The following is a 26,494-nucleotide window of genomic DNA, read 5'->3' on the forward strand; positions in this document are numbered from 1 at the left end:
ACTTATGGTTGATGAACTTATTTACCTAGCTTTGTATAAACAAAATATTAAAGCGTCAAAAAGAATTTACACCCAAGTAGTTAATTTTTTATCTCAATAATGCAAAATTTATACGTCGAAAGATACGATCCGCACAAGTTTCGGGGACAAAACCCCTAATATTTATAGCTTTCGAACAATGTAGAACTTGTTCGGTTTTACGAGGGGATTATGAAAATGGGCTTTTATATAGATAAGCAGTTTGTACGTTATTTTAAACAAAACACCGAGTTAAAGGACAAGTAAAATAGATAAGCAAAACAACCCTTTGTACGCAATTAAACATAAAGGACTACTGTTAATACTGTTAATTGCTTTTATCAGAAATTTAACAAAATTAAGTAATTTTTTTATAATCTCTGAATACACGATTTTCTGAAAATCCATTTCTTTCAACTAGGAAAACATTAACTTCTTATATTTTCGATTTGTCAGAAAACATCCTGCAGAGAAACAAGTCTCTAGACTATAGATGATTGAGTTTCATCTTCGGAAGTTAGACAGAACTCTGACGACCGACTATTTCCGGTTCTACGTAATGGAAGCTACGAAGCGTAGGCGTCTACGTCTGTACTACGGATGTTACTAAAGACCGGAGGAAACATTAAAAATCAATGCAATAAAATGATTTGATATAATTTGTATACTACATTTTTAAACAATAAAGGAAACAGACAAAATCCGTAATATTGATCACCTTTTTCATTAATTATTAACAAATCGCTTGACATATAACATTTCTGATATGTAACGGTACATAATTACATTTACACTTGAAGCAAAGGTCAGGTCTACTAAACTATATTCGACATAATTAAAATCTATCTTTAGATCTAGTTTTCAGAAGTTTAAAAATAATATATATACATTTTGATAGCATTACATCCTTAGAATTTGTAATTAAAGTGACATTTCCAAACCACAAAGAAATTCAATACAAATTCAGTACCGCCATGTAGAAACATGTTGTCCCTTTTTAGTTAATATAAAAGTGTGAGAGGCATAACAATGCTTTTATAGAGAAGTTTCGACGCCTTAGATATCGAATATCGTGGGAATTCACAATACGTCACGGTTCATTTACTTGACGGGAAATAATCAGGGACTGAGCGTCAGGGAGACATCGATTGATTGCCTCATGTCATTGACCTACGTTTGTGCCTTCAGGACGCTTGTGTAATAATTAATGAAGATTAATTAGTTATTAGAAGAAGATAATGTAATGTAAGTAATACGTAATGATAACTTTTGATATTAATTGTGTGTCATAGACATTCCTAAAAATTAATCTTACTAATATTATAAATGCGAAAGTTTAGATGGATGGATGTATGTTTGTTAGCGTTTGTAGCCTAAACGGCTGAACGGATCTGCATGAAATTAGGCACAGGATTAGAGCATAGTCTGGAAGAACACATAGGCTATTTTTTATCCCGGGAATAGTTACGGTTCCCGTGGGATTCATTAATTTAGTTTTTTAATGTTTACTCGATCATTCTCCAACGGTACAACATATCTTATTGAAATTTGGCACAGATATAAAACAAAGTCTGGAGTACACATGGGATAAGCTTCATGCCCGAGGAATGTCCGGTTCCCGAGGGATAGCTTTTTGTCATTTATATAGCTCGTATGTTTTCTAATACCACGCGGACGAAGTCGCGGGCAACAGCTCATTAATATATAAAATGAAGGTTTTTTTATTACCAGTAAACTTTACTAGACCTCTCTACAGACGAGATGTTTATATAATAACTAACTCTTAACCTACTTTTGCATACTGCAAAAAATACTGCATTTAAAAACATACTTCTTTACCGTTGGGTTTTCGGAATTGCAGTATAATTACGAACAACACTCCATACGACCTTTTTTGTAACCTATTTGCAGTAAACAAAAACACATCGTAGGGCGCGGCGTAGCGCCAAGGCTGCTGCGTTCATATTCATCTGCAGTGCGTCTTCCCTCAATATATCATAACTAGTTGTTCCAGTGCGGCTTCATCCGCATGAAATTATGAAAATTTTATTCTTTACATTTGTTAAATTATCAATAACAAATATCAAAATGACATGACATGACAAAACAAACCTTAGTAATCTTTATTTTTTCATGTTGGCAGAAACTTATGGTCTCTTTCCCACATTAGGGTTTTTATGCAAAATATTTACCGAAAATATATAGCCTAAAGCACGAACTAAGTTTAGGGCTTTTTAATAAAAAAAGAATTATTTAAAAATATGCTGTAATTGCTGACATCTTAGGCAACAAAGAAGTGTGTGTTTACGCTTTATTATAATAGTATAGATTAGTAGGCATATCGCATAATTAGTAAACTATGCATGCTACATTATAACTGTATAGATCTTGCAACACAGATCCTTACGTAAATATGGAATCATCCAAAACGTTAATCAACCACTTTACCTAACATCAAATGAATATCGGAATTAACGCTTCGAAATAAGGAAATCAATTTAGAGATCTGACTTGGAATAAGTGACCTTTGAACTTTGGGGCTGAGGCTCGCAAGGCTCCGCTTAAACGTTTAGTATTCACTGACATGAAAATAAATCTACTGACTTGGAACATTTACAAGTCTATAATTTAAGATAGGTACATATCGGTACGAAAATAGTATCTAATTGACAAACTATTGATTACTAGCTTTCGCCCGCGACTCCGTCCGCGTGGAGCTAAAAAAAAAAAGTGAGTAGCCTATGTGTTCTTCCAGACTATCCTCTACATCTATACCAAATTTCATCGCAATTCGTTCAGCCGTTTAGGCTACAAACTCTAACAAACCTCCATCCATCCATCCATCCATCCATCCATCCATCCATCCATCCATCCATCCATCTAAACTTTCGCATTTATAATATTAGTATGATAGTAAACTTTCTGACAGCTACTTTTGAATCAAGTCAATCGCAATTACTGACCTAATAAAAAACGGTGTTCCGTGTTTCTTAAAACAGTAAGGATTCTCAGTACCCACTTCAATAACTAAGCTCTGGGTTATTAAAACTCGATATTATCCTCCAAATGGTTATTTAAAATTGAATAGCTTTTGCTCGCATCTTGTCCGTGCATTCCGAAACTTAATAGCCTTCCAGACTTGTTTGTTTCTTTTCTATAACAAAGTTGACAGATATTTTTTCTATTTTTTTATAAAAACCTTGTGACAAATTCTACAAAATTTAGGTATTCCTTGAAACAGATAATTGACACGAAAAAAAAAATCATAAAAATTTAAAAGGAAATAACTATTTATTATATTATATCACCCTAATTTAGGGTAGGCTCCGAACCCTCGGTGGGGACATATAGTGAGCTGGTGATGAACTATTCATTTATCGGGTACATATAGCCAGCGGTTTTAGCCTAGTCACGCACAAATAAACATTGGTTTTCACTGCCGAGACCAACAACAACCTGTAATCTCTATTGTCTCAGAAAAACGTGCAATACAAAACCTTGTCGATTACAGCGTGTACGACGCGCGTTCATCTATATCTATACTAATATAATAAAGAGGAAATATATGTTTGTATGTATTCAAATAACGCACAAACTACTGGGCCTTTACAAGAAATCTTTCACCATTAAAAAGCTACGTTATCACTGAAAAACATGAGCTATGTTTTAAATTTCACGCAGACGAAGTTGCGAGGTTATGCGAGTATCGTATATGTATTATTTGGTTGTAAGTGTATATACTGCTGGAGGAATTCCAATATAGAAGCGTGTTATGCGGCATAGTGTATTTTTTTTAGCAAGCTAACATTGGTTCTTGGCGTGGAGAAGAGATATTTTCTTTCTTACAAAATATCCGGGTCAACTTGCGACTGAGAAAATCAGCTTTAAGTTAGCGTCTTTCTTTTTAAAACCACCGCAGAAATGACTATGCGACTAAAATATTATCATTATTGTGAAAAAACGTTAAAACAATTTCTTTGTGTAGAAATTCAATAGAAACTGTAAAGGATTAGTCAATGTTAAAATCTCTGTCGCCCACGAACATCTGCCAAGTTTACAATCTATGATATATTATGATATATGACATCCAAATTCTATTCTAATTTAAGCGCGCGCACACCTTGGACTTAACTATCGCACCAGTGTTAAGCAATTATCAATTGTTTCACAACCCATTCAGCCGTTTAGTTGCACAATTAAAAATCGAGTAGTGTTCGCACCTCCATATATCCTCATAGGAATCAAAGCTCTACTAAACAGTAGTGCGATAGCGTAGTCAAAGATATGCTCGCGTTCTTATACTGTGGAATATAAATCTATGGATTATTATGCATTTTTTTTTCATTTACGTATAGTTATGCAAATAGTGTATATTTAGTTAAATAGATGGCGCTAGCAGTCTAATACTAGTACTAGTACAATTTGTATTTTTACTTTTGCCAATACTTGTCTTTTATTCAAGTATTAAAATAAGAGAATTTTGGTCTATCTTAAAGTTAATTCCTAAAACAAGAAACATTTCAAAACAAACAAGACCGAACGTTAATTATAATTTCATATGTAACGTTTCTTACCGGCCAATAAAAAATATAAATAGAGATGTGTAATGGAAAATACTATCGATTCAAAACGATATAAGCATAAAATTAATTTGATTATTCGATTTCGATAGAGTGATAAGTAATTGGGTATTTCTCTTTACCTGTTGAAAACCATAGTGCTCTTTATGTTTTTTTTTAGGTTTTACTCAATCCAATGTATGTTTAAACAACAATGTTTTTCGATAAATTTAACGCTAGTGAATGGTGCGTTTCTCTCGAGGGCGGTAGCGGGGCCTGCGCAGTTGAAGCCGCGGCATCTTGCCGGGCGCCGCTGCGGGACACCACTGCGGCCCGGCGCCCTAGGGAGGGCCTGCCCCTGTAATCACTCTCCCCGCGAAAACAACTACGTGGAATGCTTTCTCATCACCGTACATTTCTCATTTATACTAAATATTGACCTTTCATCGATCTTCTTGGATTCATAATAAGAGACATGATAAAAAGTAAAATATTTGAGATATAAGGGAATGTTTTTTGTAGGATATAAAGATATACAGTATCGGGTCATGTAAGTTAGTCTTTGTCTCTGTCACTGACAGCAGGCAGCGGGCAGCGGGCAGTGCTCAGTAAAATCGCTAGGAAGGCCATGTGCAGAAGTGGGGCACCGGCACCGGCGCGGCGCTCGGCGGCGCTCGGCTCTGCGCCGCGCGGTGACGCATTGCAGGTGCGCGGTGGCCAATCGGCGCGCGCCGCCCGCTGCTCCACACCGCTCCACGCCGCCGCACCCGCCCGATATAAAACCGACTATCCTTTGCGGATTAAATCTAATCCCGTGTCGTGCGTCCCGAGACATGGACTTGAACGTCCGAGACTTTCGCGCCTAAATCGAAAACATCGTAAAGTGCGAGCCGAACCGAGTACGGGTATCGAAAAACGGACATGAGAACGCGTCGATTCGATTGAATCACTCGAACGATTCGCGCGGCCGAACTCGGAACGAATCGCGAGCGCGAGTTTCTCGGGGCGACCGCTCGCGCGAGTGAGGGCGGCAGTATCGTTTCAACCGTCGGTCTGTGCGGTCGCTTTTGCGGCGTAGTCTGTGATTTTTAGTGTAGCTCCAGATAATCCAACTTAATCTACGATGGTGAGTGATATTTTGCAAAGAAAATTTCTCCAGTGCATTAGGGAGGCCTTTTCCCATCGTATTCCTCGTATATTTCGGGTTTTTTAGTGCATCGGTGTTTATAGTGATGACGGTCTCCATTATATTATTATGATGGCCGTTTTTTACCGCAATGCGGATCGTCGACGTACTCAAAGTCGGAACAACGAAGAACAATAAGCCGTAATGGAGACAATAGTGGGTACGAGATGGGCGTCAACGTTCGGATTTCGTGAAATGACCGTTATAGTGTATCGAGAAACATCCGTCGCCATAGTTTGTTAGGTGTTGCCGGTCAAATGACGTTTGTCTGGATGAAGCCGAACGTTCGATGACGCTTTAAAAATGGCGCAGAGCGATTGTTGAGCGTTTTGTAGTTGTTTTCACGGTGCAGGGCGCCCGGGCCGCGTCGCGCCCTGTTGACGGCGGATCGATCGACCGGCGCACCTGTCAAATGCCCGTTGACTCATCGTCATCGCAACCCGAGCTTTTATTTTACATACGCAATTCAATAAACTAGTTCCGATTGATTAGTCGGTCGATGTGCGAGGCTGCGGCGACGAGATATGGTAAAGTACGAAGTTTGCACACTGCCCAATTATCGACCTGCCCACTACTGCAGATGCCCACTAATGTCTCAATAACGGTTAACAATTTACCTAGAACTTTAGATATGTTAAAGTTTTAACATCGACTTTGACATAAAAGATAACTATTATGTTGTTAAGTAAAACTTGTAAATATTGTATCACTTAGAATAAGTAGTTGCTTACCACTCTTTGCACTGGATACAGTGATGAACACAAATCTAAATTCTTATTGGATTTTAGGGTACATCTAAAATGAAATACTATAAAAGGATTAAATTCAATGTACTACAAATACTATTTTCATGCATTAATAGAAACAAATAAAATAACAAGTTAGTTTGAAATATTTTCCTTGTATTATCAATGTTCTGATATGAAAATATCTGATTAATAATTCTTTTTCTTCAAGTAATTTATAATAATAATTCAGCTTTAAACTTTCAAACTTAAAATTGACATAGTTGAGGTAAAAGATACATCTTAGTAAAAAATGTAACTATTGCTTAAGACGTAAGGCTGTTATGACAGTTTTTTAGTAAAAATTATAACATGGCTCAATATTGTACTAAAGAGTATAGTAGTATCGAGTGGGGTACTGGTCACATGGAATATATTACCACTGTCAATCTTATACAGTAATAATTAACATAACAAATGTGTGTAACTTCTGTACATTTGAGTTTTTCTGTAAACCTGTTAATCTTCTAAGGAAGTAAAAGGATGGGCATAAATGTAAAGTTTTTAGAACAATGGACCACAATTTAGCTATATATCTTTCATGTATTGTTTCACAGACAGCTTTTGTGTTGAAATTTTTTCTTTTCTTAAAGTTATGGTATAATGTGACTAATATTTTAAATGCAAAATTTTAGGCAATTTTTGTTAGAAGTTATCTCCAGAATGGCTCAATTGATCTCAATGAAATTTGTCGCAGATAGAGGGTATAGTCTGGAAGAACTCAAAGGCTACTCACTTATAATTTTTTAATTCCATGTTAAAAGAATTGCAAACAAAATTGCAAAATAGAAATAAAACAAATGATATCAGATAGAATTGAAATAAACTTTGGTTGCAGTTGATTTTTATGTAAGAAAAATATAAATCCTTTCTATGGATAATTAGACTGTAAAGATTTGTATGTATTTTAGAGTTCTCTTTAAGAAATAGTAATTGATATTAAAATAATAAAATACTGGACTAAGCTGAGTTCTTAAAATTCGTAATAGAACCCATTGTTATTTGTGAATATTCATATATTTAGACTACTTTAACAGGATATTCCTGTTAGCAACCATTGTTTTGTAGCTTTATAATAAAATAGTAATATTTGATTACTTTAATATTTGCAAAGGGGGGTAGTTAGGAATTTGGAAAATTATGTTTTATACTAATAGGGGATTGTATTTCTTATTAAGTTGCTGATATTTTGCAGCAAATGTATATTTGGAATCACTACCAAATAGTAGTTTTCTTTGAATAACTAACAAAGAACTTTGAACTTTGTATAACAATGGTTATTTTGTTGAATTTTTTTATAAAAGTATAATTTTGTTTAATGGCTTCAAGTTTTAAAGTCAGAAATCTGTTTAAATCAGCAAGATAATTCATTTTTTTTAAATACAATTATAGAATACTCTTTTATGATACTTTAAATGAAATAGCAATTAGTACTGACATAGATTGATAACAAACAAATCAATTTTATATTCAATGGAAATTAATACCAATTGTATGTATGTTATATCTTGTTGATAAACTTTATTGTAATGCAGCATTTGGTATCTTGTAGTCCGCATTGTGACGTGGCATATGTAATTATGTATATCTTATCAGACAAGCCGCTCGGCAATCTTACAATCAACCATTTACCGTTTGGTCTTCATACATAGCTGATATTGAATTTAGTTCTACAATATGGTGGTTTCAAGTGTGTGTATCCAAGTTTGTAAAAAAAATATGTAAAGAGTCTATTTACATTGTAAATTATAAGATGTAAAAATTTTACATTCAAGTGAAAGGGTTAATATTAAGATTAGATAGACAAGAAATAAAATGTTATTCTTGTAGTAATCATTTATTATAGAATTGAATAATTTAATGTTGTTAAGTATGAAATGTGACATCTTGCTGATATCTTTGTACTATTACAGGCGGACCAACTGACAGAGGAACAGATTGCCGAGTTCAAAGAGGCGTTCTCACTGTTTGACAAGGATGGTGATGGCACCATCACCACCAAGGAGTTGGGTACCGTGATGCGCTCGCTGGGACAGAACCCCACAGAAGCTGAGCTGCAAGACATGATCAATGAAGTTGATGCAGATGGTAAGTGATGGCTTATTTATTATCTAATACAGAGTGGGCCAGATGTGTACAGAAAAAAAAATATTCTACACAATAGACTAGATATTTAATTGTAGTAGTAAATCACGATTTAAGTCACATGACAACCTTCAGTGTAGGCACCAACCAGTTTCAGAGAGACCCCCGACAGGTCCGAAACTGATGGTTGTAAATATGGGATGTGTCACAAAAGTTTTAATAAGTTATTAGTTGGAATATTCATCTCATTTGGTTTTTGCACAATTTTTGTAATTTTATTCTCTATTTCATATTTTCTCTTATTCTGTTTCCGCTGTTTCTCTCGATTTGTTTGTTTAACAATTTTAAAATGTCGTTAGACGTTTTCTTTATTGATTTTTTTTGTATGAATACAGGAAATTGCTGTCAGCATTCAGTAGATATGTTTTAATTCAGAATGAAAATTAAATTGGTAGCATTACACAATAACGAATCTTATTATTTCGCAGTTATGATTCAAATCTAGAGAGTACGAGAAACAATTGATTCGAAATAAATGGGTAAAACAATTTATCGTTGAGAAAAAAATCGATTCTGTAATATCATTCTCGTTTACACACTATTAAATTTAAATTACATTTCGTGATATGGTGTGACGTAGTTAGGGCTTATCACTTACGATGTCTACACTTGGTGATTATTACCTATATAAATATTTTTTTTTAATCAATTAAAATAATATTTGCTAGTAACTTAATTTCCAGTTGTGAAAGTTTTATTGAATCTCTATTATCTCCATTTGATTGAAAAAGAAAAGGATGCCAATCTGTTCATTGTAGAATTGCTACCGACGATACGTTTTAACACACTAACCACTAAGCCATGGGGCCTTTTTTACTCTGACTCATACTCTCGGCTGAGTAAGCAAACTACGATACTAAAGTCGATAACAAAGAAGTTTGGTATCGATATCTCTTGATATAAAAATTTTCTTTCACCATCTATAAATATGAATCAATACAGATGGGCCTTGCTTGTAAAGTTCAAGGTGAACCTTAACGAAAGGAGATTTGATTTTTTATATTATTTTTATTTTTGCTAGTTTCAGTTCTACAAATCAAGTAGCTTAAATTGATTCGAAATATGCGCCAAGTTGTCAAGAGATTAGTAACTTAAAAAAAATTAAACTCGAGGCGTTGTCGTTAGTGGGAGTTGTAAATTTTGAACATTCTTGCAGGAAGCCTAATAGCGGGGGCACAACTTTGACTAAACTATGGCACAACAGTTGTGCGTTTGTCGATTGTTTCGCAGTCAATCCAACTGTTTAGTTGCACAAGAATTAAACATTTGTGCGACAATTTAGTTTCCGTTTGCGCACATTCTTACTTTTACATGTAAATTTTATCCACGTTCATTTTTCAAAATATCATACTTGTCCGATTTTGTTCCTTTTCAAAGAAATAATTGTTGGTGTGCGAAGGCAGACAATATTGCCACTACACCGCGCCGACTAAATCCCAAGCCGATAACGCTTATCGCAAATACCTATTTGCGCGGCGCGACACTGAAAACAATAATTCGTAACGATTAACAGAAATTTACTAAATTTTCACACGATATATGTTTAGAATTACGTATACACAGGTAGTCTAGATCTAATTGAATAAAAACTAGTAAAAAATGTACTGATTAAATTGAAATTTTGGCAAAGAAACAATACAAATAACATTGAATTTCTAAATGTACAATGTCAAACTAAAGCATGTAAGGTAATTTCAAAACCGCTACGACTTAGGATCCTGCAAGAATCGAGTTTATCATCTCCTCAAAGGCCGGCATCGCAGTTCCTCTGGTATTGCGGATGTCCATGGGCGTCGATGTACATCTCGGTGTTCCCGCTGCTCGTTTGCCCCTGTCTTATAAAAAAATTGGTCGGTCAGTGTTATTGCAGACATTTAATATACCGGCGGTTATTGTCAGCGATACTATTATCAATGATCGATATTTTATCATATATTGCTGCTATGATTAGCGCTCCGTCACTATGTTCATTTTTTGTATGTACTAAAAATAGAGATAATGAATGACCGTTGGCAGTGGAATTTTTAAACAAGCTCACAATATTGGTCTAATGTTTATGTGCAATTGCATTATATTTTTGGAAATATTTGAACGACAAGGGCAACGATTAAATATGAAAATGACAAAGTCCAAGAACTTGTAACCGTCAAAATTATTTAAAAAAACAACTCAACTTCAAAATGTTCCAAAACGCACAAACTAGTACTAAGTGTAGAAGCCGAAGAAAACTGTAATTCTCTGATTCATATTTTTAATCACTAGTATTGATTTGCTTAGACTAGTTTTCCATTCGACCGTAGCCAGTCTTTAGGGTGGGGCGACTGCCTAGGGCGCCGGAAATTAACAGGCTCCTTTTTACGCATAGGTTGATTGCAGTGAGGGAGCGCCATAGAAATCTCGCCCAGCGCGCCGATAGCACTAAAACGTGGTAGCGCTATGATGTATTGGTGTTTGCCTTGCACGCCTCGTGGGCGTGGGCGACGTAGGCCGTCGTTTACATCGTACTTTATACCACTGTAAATATTTTTCTACAAAATGTTTGCTCCAAATTCAATGTTAACGACCAATATTTGTTTAAGATTTTCGTAGTTGTCCAAACGTAGATACCATAAACTACTTACATTGTAAGTTGGTAGTTAAGCTGTGGTACTTTGCATTTTTCCTGTAAAATGAATTGTGCGTACACTTCAAATTTGCAGACAATGGTTTTATAAATTCGTAAAAATTTAAACAGTATTGGTTTGGCAAACCTAAGATATCGCTGGCAAATATTTGGTATGACCATATCTCGCGGTGTGCGATCTTTATGTTAGTACATGATTTAAAATCATACACAAACACATGCGAGCATCACGTGCGGTATCACAAGATCGGAGGTCCACAACTGAAAAGTCATGCCTCTGATCTCTCTGTCAACTGGAAGTTAACACGTGATGTATATTGTGGTAGGAGATAAGGAAATAAATACAGGAGTAGAGAAATATAAACATCGATTCCTCTGAAGATGTCGGTGCTAAAGAAATTATGCATTTTAAAGTGTTGCTTGGAGATAGTATTCGTATTTTTTTCGTTCCATCAGACTGTATATAAATAACTCGATTGTGATAGAGAATATTGTATGATACACTAATAAAATTGTTACGTTTTGTGAGCCAGCGGTGATATATAAATAGGCGTTGATAGTAGCGACGTCGCCCGCGCCCACCGAGTTTGTTTACAAGCGCTGCGGCCCTGACACCCGCCACGGCTATATATTTATATGATTTGAGACTTATACAAATCACCTGGACAGTTAAGAATCTGTCCAAAAATCGTGAAATAAAAAAAATAACAAATTAATTAAAATACCAAACATTAGTAAATTTACGTTTGGTTTTGTTTTTATTTTGAAAACTAGCAAAGTTTTTTTAACAATAATGAAATAAAAACTAAAGAAAAATAACATCTCAATACATAGAAAATCATTCTGTACGCGTGCCAAAAGTCATGTGTCATTGACAGCCACAGACTACAAATGACAGTTTATATGGCTTGTCCTACACTAGCAATTCATAATTCGGACACGTCTATTTGAAAAGATTTACATTAAAAAGAACGTCCTCTACAACAAACGAGAGATTGGTCAATCGTTCTACTTTGCTGAAATGTCGAAATGTTTGCAAACAGATAATTATCGTAATATTTGGCAAACGTTTGGTCTGAAATATGCAAATTATGATCTTGCGAGGATAGGGTAGTGCTTGCACTTACACCCAAGTCACAAGAGCAAAACGGGGGCGCCGTCTGTCGTGCCAGAGCGCCGTGCCAGGAATGCACAACCCGAGGAAATGACTGTTGATGACTTTATCCACAAATACCCGACGCTCATTAATAAAATTATAAATATACAAAGACGATTTCTATTCCCTTTTCATCGCGTAGAAATAAACAAAAACCTGCCATTTGTTATGTGAGAAGTTAGATATCGTATAGCGCATGTTTGTTTTTCAGCGTGCAATTTGTCCCACAATTAATTAACTGTCCTCCTATCTAGTTAACATATATCATTGTCAGCTTAGTATCGCACTAATTTATATCATTATTCTTGCCTTGATCATGTGTGTTGAATTGATACATATTCAAATAATTTATTTTGTATCTTTCACCTTAATACTTTTGGTTTGGTCACAGAATATCGTCGTTTAGTTCAGTTAAAGTGGCAACCTGCAAAGAACCAGGATATAGTTTGCGAATTAAAACTGGTTGTTGTGATTGACCGTATAGTTTGTGGCCTCTAATGGAGTAGTTCGCACAGATGGTGGTACATCTCCAGGGTCGTGGGAGCGGCTGGCGATTAACACAACAATTGCACGCCTGTCTGTCCGCCGGTGACTAGTTCGCGGAAGTCGTGACCTCATACGCTAAGGCTCGCCTTGATCTGACTCGAAGGACCAATTTACGGTTTTAAGATTTTTGTTCTTAATTTGAACAATATTACTTTGCCTAATTATCAACGATCCTTATGCAATATTTATTAAAAACTAAGTGATAAAAAAATATTGCTTAGAGTTAAATTCTATCTATATAATTCTCCGTAATTGAACTACGTGCTATGCTATACTTAAACTAAGCACACTAGTCTATACATTTGAAATGTTTTGCCATTTGTCCGTTGCAAGTCGGTCAACAATCGTCCGGCATCCGTCCAGTTTTGCGGATTAACTGTACCGAGTTGCGCCGGCGCAGGAAGTGGACGATAAACAGCGCCGCTTCCTGCGACTGCCGACAACGATAGCTCACTGGTGGGCACACCATTGCACTTGTACGACAGTATTACATTGTAATTAATGATGAAGAAATGTAAATATATGCAATTGTTAGCAGACATCGCGTAACTAATGACTTAATCGTTCTGACCTATGAATCATAAGGCCAAACGTAGTATTTATCATGAATTTAATATATAATAATGTTTGAAATTCGCTTTATATTAAAACGCAACGACTCGGTTGATATGCTAAAATGTCGTTGAACTCTCCAGATATCTCGTTTTGTATATATTTAATCGTATCAAAGTGCAGCTGATTTTCTTGTTTTAGCTAGATCAAGTAACTTTCTGGTGGTTGCTAGAATTAAGGTAAATATTCCAGCGTTTACTGGCATTATTATTAAATCTTACTTATTGTGTGTCTCGCTCGATTCCGTTGATCTTGATGTCGGTTATATTATAGTTTTAAATATAGATACTGTTGATATTCTAAGAAAACTTGTCAATTTAGTACACTCGAGTCACTGTATCGATAACATGCAATTACCCACTTTAATCCCTATGTCTTAATGTTTTTATGAATAACAATGTTTCTGCTATTTTTATTATTCAAACAATAATTTAGTTCAGGCGCGAAATAATACACAACAGCGTAGTTTTGTCACAAGGTCAGAGGGATTGATAACCGTTCCAATAAACATTTTAACAAAGCAGCGAGTAGTGCTTATAAAGTAAACATATGCAATGTTTTTAAATATGGATTATGTAAATGTGATAATTAACAGCTTGTTAAATGTAAAGCAAAGCGTTGTTTTTAATTTGGACGTTATAAACAAACAGTTTTTTATCCATTCGGCATAGATATCCTAAAATTTACAAGTAAATGGTTTTGTATTTAAAAAAGTCATTTAATCTTTACATCTTTTGCTTTTTCGCTTTCTTAGTATTTTTGAAAAGTCACTCACCGTTCGAGTGAAATTTGAGTAACAAATGAGTTCATTTGTTACTGAAATTTCAAAGCAAATAGGTTAGTTGTAGTATCGATGACCAACGTTGTCCGGACGAAGAGAAAGTATTTACGTGTACTAATTCCCCGGTCGTTTTGACTCGGGACACGCAGAATCTGCTCGACAACGCCGTCTTTCACTGTTTATTTTAGTCTGTCGGGGTTGCCAGGTCGTACGGGACGCTTTGTTATATTCCTGTGTAGTTTTAATGGTAATAAAAACTGATGACCTATTCTACTCATCAAAAACAAGGTGTAAACGCGACTTTAACTAAGTATTTGTTATAATTCTTCTAGAAATCCTCCTGCTAAAGTAGGTCTTGTGTATGATGACCTTTGTATGGTAGTACAGTGTCGTATTGATTTCCAGTCCAGTAGCCGCGGTGCAGTTTGCGGTCGCAGGCGCCGGACCCCGCGTTACATTGACCCCGCCGTTCGCAGCGGCTTTATAGCTTTCCGATCGGGATTTACTGCCGCCAAGACACGTCGAACTGCCAAATAAATCGATTTATTGCTTTTCAACTGAAATCTGATAAGCGCGCGGTTTTCCTTTTAAATTTTTTATTATGCATTGCTGGGTTGCAACTTACCGTGTCTCGCTGTGGTTGAATTCAATATATTCAAATAAACAGATGTATATAATTGTATAAAGAATTTAATATTTAGATCGTAGATAGGAAGATGAGTTAATAACAATTTGTGTATAGTAAAACTGAAATTTGAATTTATACATGCGGCAGAGAACTTAGATAATATGCCATAAAGTACTCTATCGCTAGTAATAATATTGATCTTTTTTACTAAACTTTAATCGCGAATAATCTAGTTTCCTTATAGTTGCTTGAACACGTTCCATTTAAAACAGTATCTTTATAACCCATGATATAAGTTCTCAGTAATGTTACAATTATATTACAATTGTGAGTAATCTTCAAGGTATCGATGTAGGTACGTGTGTCATATCTGAGGTGTGATAACACTGCGGCGGTATTGCCACAACCTACAAGTGTACACGATATTTGATAAATAAACTATTATAAATTAATAAGTGTTCACTGGCAACTGATAAGAAAAACATAAAAAAAATCTTTCAAGAAAAATGTTTATCCATTAAGCTTTCGCCGTGTATCATTGTTAATTAATAGAAAAAATAAAGAATGATTTAATGCGGGGTATAATTCATTTGGAAATAGGTTTACGGTGGGATAAAATGAAACGGCTCGGTTAAATCATAACGCCGGCCGACAATAAATCCGAGCAAATACAAACATATGTCTGCATTGGATACGTCACGCGTCTATTGCCCACGGTCTAGTAAATGCACCAAAATCAACATTATATGCGTTATAAACATTGTAAATATATTGTAATCAATTTAATTGGGCAATTTCATTGAGTTAAAAGTAGACTTCATTTGAGATAAGGGAAACTTGGGCAACGGTTTTGATGCCAAATTTTAAAATAGAACCATCAATATGTGTACTGTCTTCCTTATATAGATTTAGAATATAAAAGGTTGAAATCAAATCAGGTTATGATAAGTAAATGTTGTTTATAATAGTTTGTCTTCACGTGTACGATATGTTGTAGAATTTTTTACGTGTCCAAAGAATTTTAAAACTGATGTCACAGATAACGTGTCGTTCACTCTGAGCGAGAGAGGCGATATTTGTTCACCTCTCTAACGCTATTTGCGGCACAATACCCCCGCGGGCTGGACTTGGCGCAGCCGTCGATACGATCACTTGTATCGCGATAATGACCTCCAAATAGAAAGTATTAACGCTCTTCCCTATATCTAATTATACGTCTTAGATCATACCACAAAATACCCTGAACATCGGCCTCGATGACTCGATAACATCTCTTGCGTAACGTATTTGGAATATTCGATGGATTAATAAAATGTCGATTGTCAGTCTAAGACATGTTTATCCATGAATGTCACCTATTGTTTCAGAGATCTAATCGTCCTTACATTGCTCGTAATATTAATCCAAACACATTAATATTTCTATTACTTGCATTGTTATGACTGGAACCTTTATCTATTAGTTAATAATGTAGGGTAAAAATGAATGCGGCCTTGTTTTAAACTAAAATATTCTGTTCGCTATTAAAAATCTTAACAACCACCGATGTTGTTAATCTAACAAGCAGGGACAAGGAGATGTCAATTTTAACAGGCGGACTAAAACTATCGGGTTGTAGCTCTAGGGACTTGCATAAATATTTTCGGAGCGGGCGAAAAGGGTTGTCAGCTGATGGAAGTTATCTCCCCATTGTCCGCCGAGGTCGGGGGGTGGCGAAGCGATCGATAAGGGTGACACGTGTAAAGGGTAACCGATGTGGCCCGCCGCCGCTGGGAAAACTCGTTTACAAATCCGCAAGCAATTTGAATTAATCCGTTGGATGTGAAACAAGGTTTTTTCAATTTTGTTTTGCTAGTTTTTGTTAGACTGTGTGGATCAGTATCTGTCGTGTGAAAATCTATTTGACTAACATGTAACATGTAATTAGTCAATTACGTCCATTATATTGCAGTATCGCGATAACACATCCTTTTAGTGGTGTGTCGATTACAAGTAGCACATCGTCGTCGAATCGTTTTAATTAAATTGGAATAAAACTCGATATAGTAGTTTTTTGCGTTTAATGTTTTATTACTTCTCCAGTTTCAACGATTCTTGTTGGTAAGAATTATCCTATTTCTCTAATGAATAAACGATGTGTTCTCAGTTTCCTTTAGAATAAGCCAATGGTTTTCCTTGTGAGACTTTTAGAAGTACTAGATGCCTTTCAGACTAAGCCACGGCGCCCATTGTCTTGGATAACAATAGATACTTTCCAGCACGTATGTCATTCCAAATATGTTTGTAGGATGTGATAAAAATCGTTGATTAGACCTAGAAAGTGTTGCCTATTGTGTTACTCTCGCAAACTAGGGAGTTTAATAGAGCCACGCATACTGAATTTATGAAGGCAATAACGTGAACACGACCTTCTCGGACCCCATTATCATTTGGCTACGTCGTTGCGGGTATCATTTGTTTTTCTCCCGAGCATTGCCGCAGCCGGTCATTTGTTTTCCTCATGCTTTGCGGTTTCGTTATTTCTGGCCCTCCCAATTAGAGGCGACGCGAGTTTCCTCGTTCATGATAATGTCCCTAAAAGCGTCGTTAGCCGAGTTTTATTGCTGTTTGCACTCTGCACGCTCCTGTAGTCGGATTCCTGGAATTACTTTCGCTTTTACTCTTGATAGTGTGTGTAATTTAAGTGAAGATTAAATGGAAAAAGTTTTTTAACTCATCTTGTTCGCATTGACTTTACCATGGATTGTACGGCCTTTTTTACAATAGAAATTACAGCAAGCGTAGTAGGGTCGCCATGTCCTAATTGCTTGGTGCCCTTTCACAGACTGAATCACGAGCATTAACAGTGTTTCCCCACCACTCACGTTACAATGTGTGTGTGCGATTGCAGCGCCGATGTATTGCATACAAGATTTATGTCGTTGCCTGCTGCCAATATTGCATTATTAAATATTAACCGTTTCGTATTTTATAATTAAAGGAATTGTAGGATAAAAATATGATTCAGTATGCCAAGGATTTAAAAATTTGTATTTATTGTGTGGTCGAAAGATACTAGAGCGGAAAAACTGACGGAATGTTTCTGTGCTAATAAACATACAATCCTATTATATGTGTATTGGCATATATTTATATCATCGGTTAAATTTACCAGTATATACGTTTTTGTGTCCACAAAAATTTAGAATTTATACGTAACATGTTTGAATATAATTTTAGTCGTAAAATAGAAAAGGAATGGAAAATGTAGCGTCATAGAACCATGAAAGACTGAAAGTGGTTGTTTAAAGAAGTTTGTTCTTATATACTGAAGCTTTAATTAGTAATCAAATTATAAGTCACACATTAGATTCTGTTACGGGAATTTGACTATTATTAGAAACGTACCAACTCGTTCGGTTAAGTAGTACGAATAACTTTTGTTGTCGTTTTTGACGTAACTAAATGTACGTGTAGTGTGAAAATAAATCACATTGATACTGGGAACAGGTTTGCGGGGCGTTGACAGCGGCTGCCGTGTCGTACTGGCTACAAATGAGTTTGCATATTTATTTGGCTGAATGCCAGTGCGTTTGTCTAGCTGCTTGGTGCACGGTACTATGTATATATGTACAATTGACGGTAGGTAGATATTTGTTGCGACCACGGATATTGGTGAGAGAAATTAAGTCCAATCTAACTAGTCTACCACGCATAACTATAATTACCGACGAGTGTATGACATGGTTATGAAGTAGGGAAATTGTTTTAAGTCATTGAATCCATAATTTGCTGATTGTATCCCAGTTTTAAAGTAGCAAACTAGAGTCCAAATTAAAAGAAAATCAGTTCTGATAAGGGTCTTCGTATTACATATGATTGATATCAATATGTTTATGATCTCGTAGTAACCGAGTTGGCAAGCTGTCGCGATATCTTCCGCACAAAGTAACGCCGCGTGGGCGCTGGCATTTCGTTTGCACCCACAACACAATTATTTACTTTATCCTCGGTAATGGTGTTTTTGTTGTTACTATTGCTTTTGCATTTTTTTTATTTATTTAATTAGATGTGTTTTGGCTTGTCTCTTTTCGTAAAACCCATTACATCGCGAATTTGCTTGTTTTGAGTTTTATAATTATTTAAGTAACATATATAGTGGGTATACACTGAGTGGGTTTCACCAGTGTTTTTGCCTGCGCCAAGTCTATTGCGGGCCGCGTCGATTGAGATCGATTGTAAATATCCGCTCCGACCGCTGACAAGCAATTTGTACTCTTTACCGAACATCGGACTTCGGATCCTAACATTCTTGCTCGTTCACTTTGAAATTGAGCCTCTGATGTAAATGTTCTTGTTACTACCTGACTCTAGAATGAACGAATGAAGTTTGGAAAGGTTTAGTCTGTTATAGCGTATAACTTACTCTTTTTCTTAATTACACGCGGATGTAGACGCACGTAACAGTTAGTATTGAATGTTATTCATTGTTCCATTATAAGGTTACATATTTACCTTGATAAACATGAATCCTAGATTCTATTGTCCTTTTTGTCTTAGATTTTATATCAACAAATACTACAGGAAACAATTAGACAATTGGTTTAGTTTTTGTGTAAATGACCTGCGCGCTAACAGACCTTGTTAAATACAGAATAAGGAAGTTTATGTAACTGCTCTAGTGCTAATTGATTTCATGCCAGTTAGGCTTTACTAATGACTATGGGATAGTGAACATTTAATGAATAAAAAAAGCTTATGTTGTGTAAAATCATTCATGTTATATTCTCCCATTTTAAAATATATTCTCGTCATTAAATGGGTTGAAAAAAGTACGTATTCAGCGTATTGTCGTGACAACCTACAACGTATGGCTTCGCCTACACCCGATGCCTTCACGGTCACTATCCAATTACATCCAAGGCCCTTGACGCAAAGGGAGGCTTTTGAGATCAAGCTTAATTTTTTGCCCTTCACAAGATATAAGTCTACGTATTCTATTTCCAATATATCTTGTATGAACATAAAATAGCTAACAAAAAATAAGAATGGCACATACTTTTTGTTATACAGTTAAGAAGCAAGTTTAAACCATGTTTTATCTGTCTTGTCAGAGTATTGTTTTAGCATTAAATGGTTTCGATGTGAGTGAATTAGTAAGCGTGAGATGATGTCATAGCGCGCAGGAGCAGGAGGCCCGCTCCGTGTGATAATTGATTGGCCTTCTGTTATTGTGACTCAGATTGACTACATGATTCCCACATCTAAACTGGTGCAAAATTCACTTTAAACTGATTCATATACTTCGATTACTAGTAAACTTGGTTTACATTCAAAATTAGGAAAACAAATAAGAACGTAAAATCCTTATGTTTACAATATTTTCAAGTTATGTTCTCGTGGTGTGTTATTTAAGTGTGGGTGGTGGAATAGCAGCCGACAACGCAAGACCAAAGCTTGCCTGCCGCCCGGTCGTTGCCACACTAGAGGCATGACCCGTGAATCATATCTCACTAACAAGAGATTATAAAGAATCAAACAAACCAGTTTTCCGCACAAATTTGAAAGTATTTTCACATTACCAAGATGTTTTGCTAATAAATTTGTAACCGTTTTATTGATTAGAGAAAACAGAAGTCGACATGTTTTGAAATAAACTTTGTAGATTGAAATGTTAAATACGTTGCATATTAAGATTCAACATCGAATGCATCCGGCACAGGGAGTGGCCTATATTTAACCAACAATGTTTAACATTGTATCAGCTGAGGTGTGCAGAACTCGGCAAGCAAGCTGCCGGTAACTGGCGGTCAGCATGACGCGATGCTATTATTACCGCACTTAATTCGGCGGCCCGAGTGTATTATTAGAGGCCTTTTGAAGCTCTACTGAGAAGTAATCGATTAAGAACTAGTTACATTACCCACCGCTATGATTATCATAGTGTTTACCAGAAGACTGGTTCCTTGAAATTTATAAACGTAAGAGTGGAAAAGGCGAAGCTGGTTTTTCTATAGTTTATCATTCAACGATTCGATTAAAACTAGTTGTTTGGGCTTTTGACTAGATATCTGAACAATGTGTTGTTTGGAATTGGAACTGGTTTGATTCGCAGTCGACTCGACGCCCGCGCTGTGGTGTGCAAAAATAAAGTATGGAGAGTTTCTTGGTTGAAGTTCAAGGCACATGCAGTGTGTCGATAGTTTGAATAGCTCTTTGTTACGACTATGATTTATTAAATTTCAAACTTGAATAAATAAACATTAGTTTGTTGAAAACATACAACAATAACTATACAAGAGTATCGTAATGTCAAGGACGTGTCCGTTGCCTTGAATCTTGTTATGTACAAGCGTTTATGTATTGAAATTGTCAATGAGATATCGGAAATAGTTACATACTTAAATATCGAAGGTACTAAAAACTAGTTGACATGTATCTTCTAACAATAGGCCATGCACGAGGTCTGGCAGCTGCGGAGTGGCAGTACCCAGGTGGTCAGCGGTGGCAAGTGGGCCAGCCCAGCGCCCCGGCACGACCGCACACGTATAAATAGCGGCTGCGAAAGGTTGCGCCCGATTTAGATCGGACAAACTTAACCCGCACTTATTTTTGCATCGCATCCGAGGTGCGTTCACCTCTATATCATATCTCGATGAGGAAGCTCATACAACAGATGCTAAATTGATATGTTGTGGTGCTTTGATCTTATTTTGGCGTAAAGAGCATTTTTACGAACCTTTTGTCAACCGATAAGACCAAATTGTTAGCAGTATTTTGTAAACTAATTTGATTATAGTAAAATTATTATTAAGATAAAGTATTATTTAACTAAAATAAGACGACAGTGAATTATAAATGGCAACAATAAAACGTTTAAGAGAAGGCGTAAATCTTTTAGCCGGTGACACGATAGCGCGGCTCGTAACATTTTACGGTTTTGGCCGTTGCCTGTGTTTGCGGAAAACTAATTTGGAGCGAATGCATATTATTGTGAATTGTTTACGCCCGTGGATCTGTCCAAGACTCCACTGGTGTTTGTCAACGGTGATTTGCCCTTCGTTCTCATAACCGATCAATTTTATAGATGTGCATAAGATATTACGATGAGTATTGAGGATGATAATTAAGCTCATCGAATTTCGTTTACTGTTCTGAATTAATTAACTCTATAAAAAAATCCATATAGATACCAAATAACGTGAAAATATTTGAGTATAATTGTAATAAAAGCAGAACATTATATTTGTAATTTCTTGGCATTGTTGTAAAGGGAAAAACGTTACTTTACTTTTTTCTATTAAGCATGATTCTGAAATATGTTGTTCTGATTATGATCGTGAATAATACATTGAACATCATAATAATCGTGTTCGTGAGTCGCAACCAATCGATTTAACGTCATTGTATTTATTTATTGTTTTAGTTTCATTGAGTATTCGCCATTGCACCTCGATGGTTGTATTTACTAGATAACCTTGTACTTATTGTATCAATGAAATATGTTTTAACTGTTTAAAAATGAGATTTGTGGTATTGTTACAAGAGTCAGGGGGAGGGGAGGGGAGTATGCGGTGTAGCTATAAATGTCGGTCCTCTTTGCCGGCGTCTCATCTTTGATGCTGATGTAAACACGCCGTTTCTTTTGAAGGCGTCCATTATTCTGGGAAGCGGCGCTCGCACCTGGAAAATTTCACCCGCGCACATGTCACTGTTTGTGAGCAGAAAATCTTACGATTTATTACTACATATCTCTTGTTACAATTCCTACGATTTTCTGTGCTTTGTTATCTTTGTATGTGGTTAGAGCGCAATTTACTACAGAAGAGAACGAATACATATAACTGATAACTAAGGTTTTAATGTTTAGCGACTATAAAGTAATTAAGAAAGTTTACCAAGAATGTTGAATGTATCAGAAGCTATAAATGCCATCAACGATGTACCTATACAATTTATTAACGCTGTGTATTTATCGATTTCCAGGCAACGGCACGATAGACTTCCCCGAGTTCCTGACGATGATGGCGCGCAAGATGAAGGATACCGACAGTGAGGAGGAGATCCGCGAGGCGTTCCGCGTCTTCGATAAGGACGGCAATGGGTTCATCTCGGCCGCCGAGCTGCGTCACGTGATGACCAACCTTGGCGAGAAGCTCACGGACGAGGAAGTCGACGAGATGATCCGCGAGGCTGACATCGACGGCGACGGACAGGTCAATTACGAGGGTGAGTGTATACGTTACACACATGATGTACACATGACACAAACGATACACATCGATACTCCCTTCTTTGCACAATTTCTAGCCCTTCACGTCATGTCAGGGTTTAAAGTACTTTGCTGATGGATAACTCGTCACTTTTCGGTTTAAGCAAAAAAGAAATACAACTGAATTATATCAGCAAAGTTATTTTAAGCTCTTGCACACACCAAAAATTCATCAATCAACCTTATTTTGTTGTTTTACGTGTTTACGTCTTTTGGCAGCCATATGTGGCATAGTGTTGTTCTTAGAATAATGAATGTTAGTGAACATGAAATAGTTAACAATAGAACATATGGCCGATGTTATTTTACTCTGTGTAGGAACTAATAATTATGAGACAATTATAGGTCATAGAAAATTAATTGCAATATTTGTTTCATGATATATGTGCCATAGATGCATAAAACAATCGAAGACTTATACTTGGTATTTACCAAAAAGATTTCTGCATAGAATAGTTTTTTGCGGATGTTCGGTCGTGTAACTACATCATTTTATGTAAATAAGCAACAATGTGCAGAAGCAATTTAGGAATTGGGCAAAGTCGCCGTCAAGGCTAACGTAATCTTGATCAAACTTGACAAGACCATAATACCGGTAGTGGAATTAGTTGCGGACAATTTACGCAAATTGTTCTGTTTGTCGTATCAATGTTTGGCCAGTATTATACTATTAGCCCTCGTCATTGTCACAAGCGCAAAAGCACAACAGATATGTGTAGTAAATTATCTGGCAAATTAAATATGATATGCACGGTCGCAGAGATAGCGACGTCTTACTTTCAAACCGGCCCCCGACCACTTTTCGCTTCTCCACAAGTAAGCGAAAGCCTAGTTTTCTATTGCGCTCTAAATTTTATAAGTGAAGAATTTCCACAACATAGCAGAAGTTATTGGTGTCGGTTTTATCGTCTAGGCTACATTACAACGTATTTTATCTTTTGTGCTGTAGACAGAAGGAGAGGGCAATCCATAGCTTTGCATGCGTATATAAAATGTCCATGTGAAATAGATCAAACGGGCCAGGGGCAGGGGCATCTGGTGATGGTGTCATGCATGCATGCAAGTCCGGGTGAGGCGTGTATAGCGTAGTTCCTACAGAATGCTCCGCAACCTGTTATAGATGTAACAGTTTCATTTCTCTAACAAATTGCATTCGCCGCGCGCGCTGTCGCCAGCTCGCTTCCATCAAACACCCTATAAAAATATTTACACTTATTAAATTTACGATTTCAAAATTAGGATGTTTTAAATACATACTAGTAAGCACCTCGAACTTTTAATGAGATTTGACACCCGGTGTTTAAGAAATGTCGTTGGACTGTACCTAATCGTAAATTTTGAACTCGTATTATACACAATGTGGTGTTAGACGCGGCGAGCAGCGAGCGGCGACGCCAGACGAGGCGAGGCGACCCGGCCAGTGCCACTGCCAGTCTCAACCGACCGCGCGTTTCTCTTGCAGACTTCCACGCCCTCGCGCAAATGATATTCGCGCGCGGCGACGGCAGCCGCTAGCCCGCGGCGGCGGCCGCGCGCTGTCCTAGTACCTTAACTAACAATAAGAAAAGACTCTGCGATAGCGCTGTGATCTCGAAACGTTTCCCCTAGTAGTGTAAAGGCCCACGTCGAGCGCGGTCACCACTAGGTACTGACAGTGTTTCTGAATGGTTTGCTGCTCGTTATTAACTGTTCCTTGGACATGTTAGCGCCCCCTCCGATCCACCCCACTTCGGTCACCTCTTCTCACACCCTTTCGGTCACCGTTCAACTCTCGTCTTTCTCTTCCCGAGCGGGCGCAAGGCGCAAGGCGGTCGCGACGCGTTGCGCCCGCTCCATCCGCAGGAGCTCCTCCTGTGGATTGGTGCATGTGTCTAATATCTGTATAGAAGTACTGAAATACCACCTGGCGATCTCCCGCTTGCTCTTACCGCCTCGCTCTCCATATTGTTGTACATAGCTTTGTGTTTCCTGACTAACGAGCAGCAAACGTCAGCGCGCCCTCAACACGCGGGGGGTGGTATTTCGCCTCAACCCTTGTAGTGGCATGACGACGGTTTCTTTGGTCTCTGTGTCGGTGTGGCGCCGAGCAGCCGCCTCGCCCTGCGCGCAGGCGTCTGCTCGGCGCGTTATACATAACCTAGTGGTCGCTCTGTCTAACAGGTATATCTGTTCAATAGTGCATCTCTCTCTCTATCTCTCTGTCGGTTACTAGTGTTTTGTGTCAACATTACTGTTCTCACGTATACTTAGACACGTTTGCGAGGGAGAAATGACGTTATAAACGCACTCTAATCCACTGTTTTCTGTTTGTTTGCAGAATTCGTCACCATGATGACGTCGAAGTGAGCCGCCGGTTAGTGTGTGTGTAAAAAGCAGAGAATTTAAATATACATTTTGTTTCATGACACACAATATTACCATCGTTATTGGACCTGCATTTCTCTAGTGTTTGCGATAAATTAAATATTGTCATCGTTTCAGTTTAATGGTATAATCGTATCGTGTTGTAGCGGCGCGGGCGCGGGCGCGGCCGGTGTCCGCCCCGCGCGCCCCTCTCTTAGACTTAAAGTATTCCGTTAATGTAACTGTAAGCTGGTGGTCGTGCGCGGCGCGCGGTCTGCTGCGGCCTGCTGCGGCCTGCTGCGGCCTGCCGCGGTCTGCCGCGGTCTGCCGCGGTCTGCTCGCGCCGCGGTGGTATATCTCGGGTTCGTGTCGGCTCATAATTTATATTTGTGTATATTTCCGTCGGCGGCGCGTCGCGTCCTCGGCGTGTATAATTAATTATGTATGTGTGCGTGCGTGCGTGTTGCGTCGCGCCCGGCTCTTTGCGGTGCTAGCGTCCGCACTTTCCGATACAATTTAATGTAAATTTTTTTCAAGTATGAGATATTTATAAAGTACGTGATGATTAAAATCGAAAATCCAAAAAAAAATTATATTATTCTTTGGCCGTAGTGACGCGCATCGCGCGTCGCTCCCTGTACATTGATCATGAATGTTTAAATTTAACTGTCTCAGTAAACGAATAAATTAGATTTATTGGTAATTACTTGATAAATATTATATTTCTATTGTTGGTGAAAGTAATTCTATCGAATGGAAGTCTCCGCTCTGTTAACTCTTACCACATTTGACTCATTCTGTTATTAAATTTTACAAAAGACATACTGAAAATAAATGTTTCTTCATTTTTAGGTCAATAAG

At 37.1% G+C, this 26,494-nt stretch overlaps 1 protein-coding gene across 2 annotated transcripts; it reads left to right on the forward strand.

The window, feature by feature from the left end:
* The first annotated feature begins 5,373 nt into the window (after positions 1 to 5,373).
* On the forward strand, positions 5,374 to 26,494 carry LOC106109914 (calmodulin). 2 transcript variants are annotated; one of them, XM_013291565.1, is made up of 4 exons: positions 5,374 to 5,703; positions 8,462 to 8,636; positions 23,005 to 23,247; positions 25,608 to 26,494. In XM_013291565.1, the coding sequence occupies exons 1-4, from the start codon at positions 5,701 to 5,703 to the stop codon at positions 25,634 to 25,636; spliced, it is 450 nt and encodes a 149-aa protein (XP_013147019.1). In that variant the 5' UTR covers positions 5,374 to 5,700; the 3' UTR covers positions 25,637 to 26,494. The 2 variants fall into 2 exon arrangements, with proteins under 2 accessions (XP_013147019.1, XP_013147017.1); XM_013291563.1 differs by lacking the exon at positions 5,374 to 5,703 and adding an exon at positions 8,172 to 8,240.

This window comes from Papilio polytes, unplaced genomic scaffold (genome assembly GCF_000836215.1).
Source record: "Papilio polytes unplaced genomic scaffold, Ppol_1.0 DF821044.1, whole genome shotgun sequence".
Lineage (NCBI taxonomy): Eukaryota > Metazoa > Arthropoda > Insecta > Lepidoptera > Papilionidae > Papilio > Papilio polytes.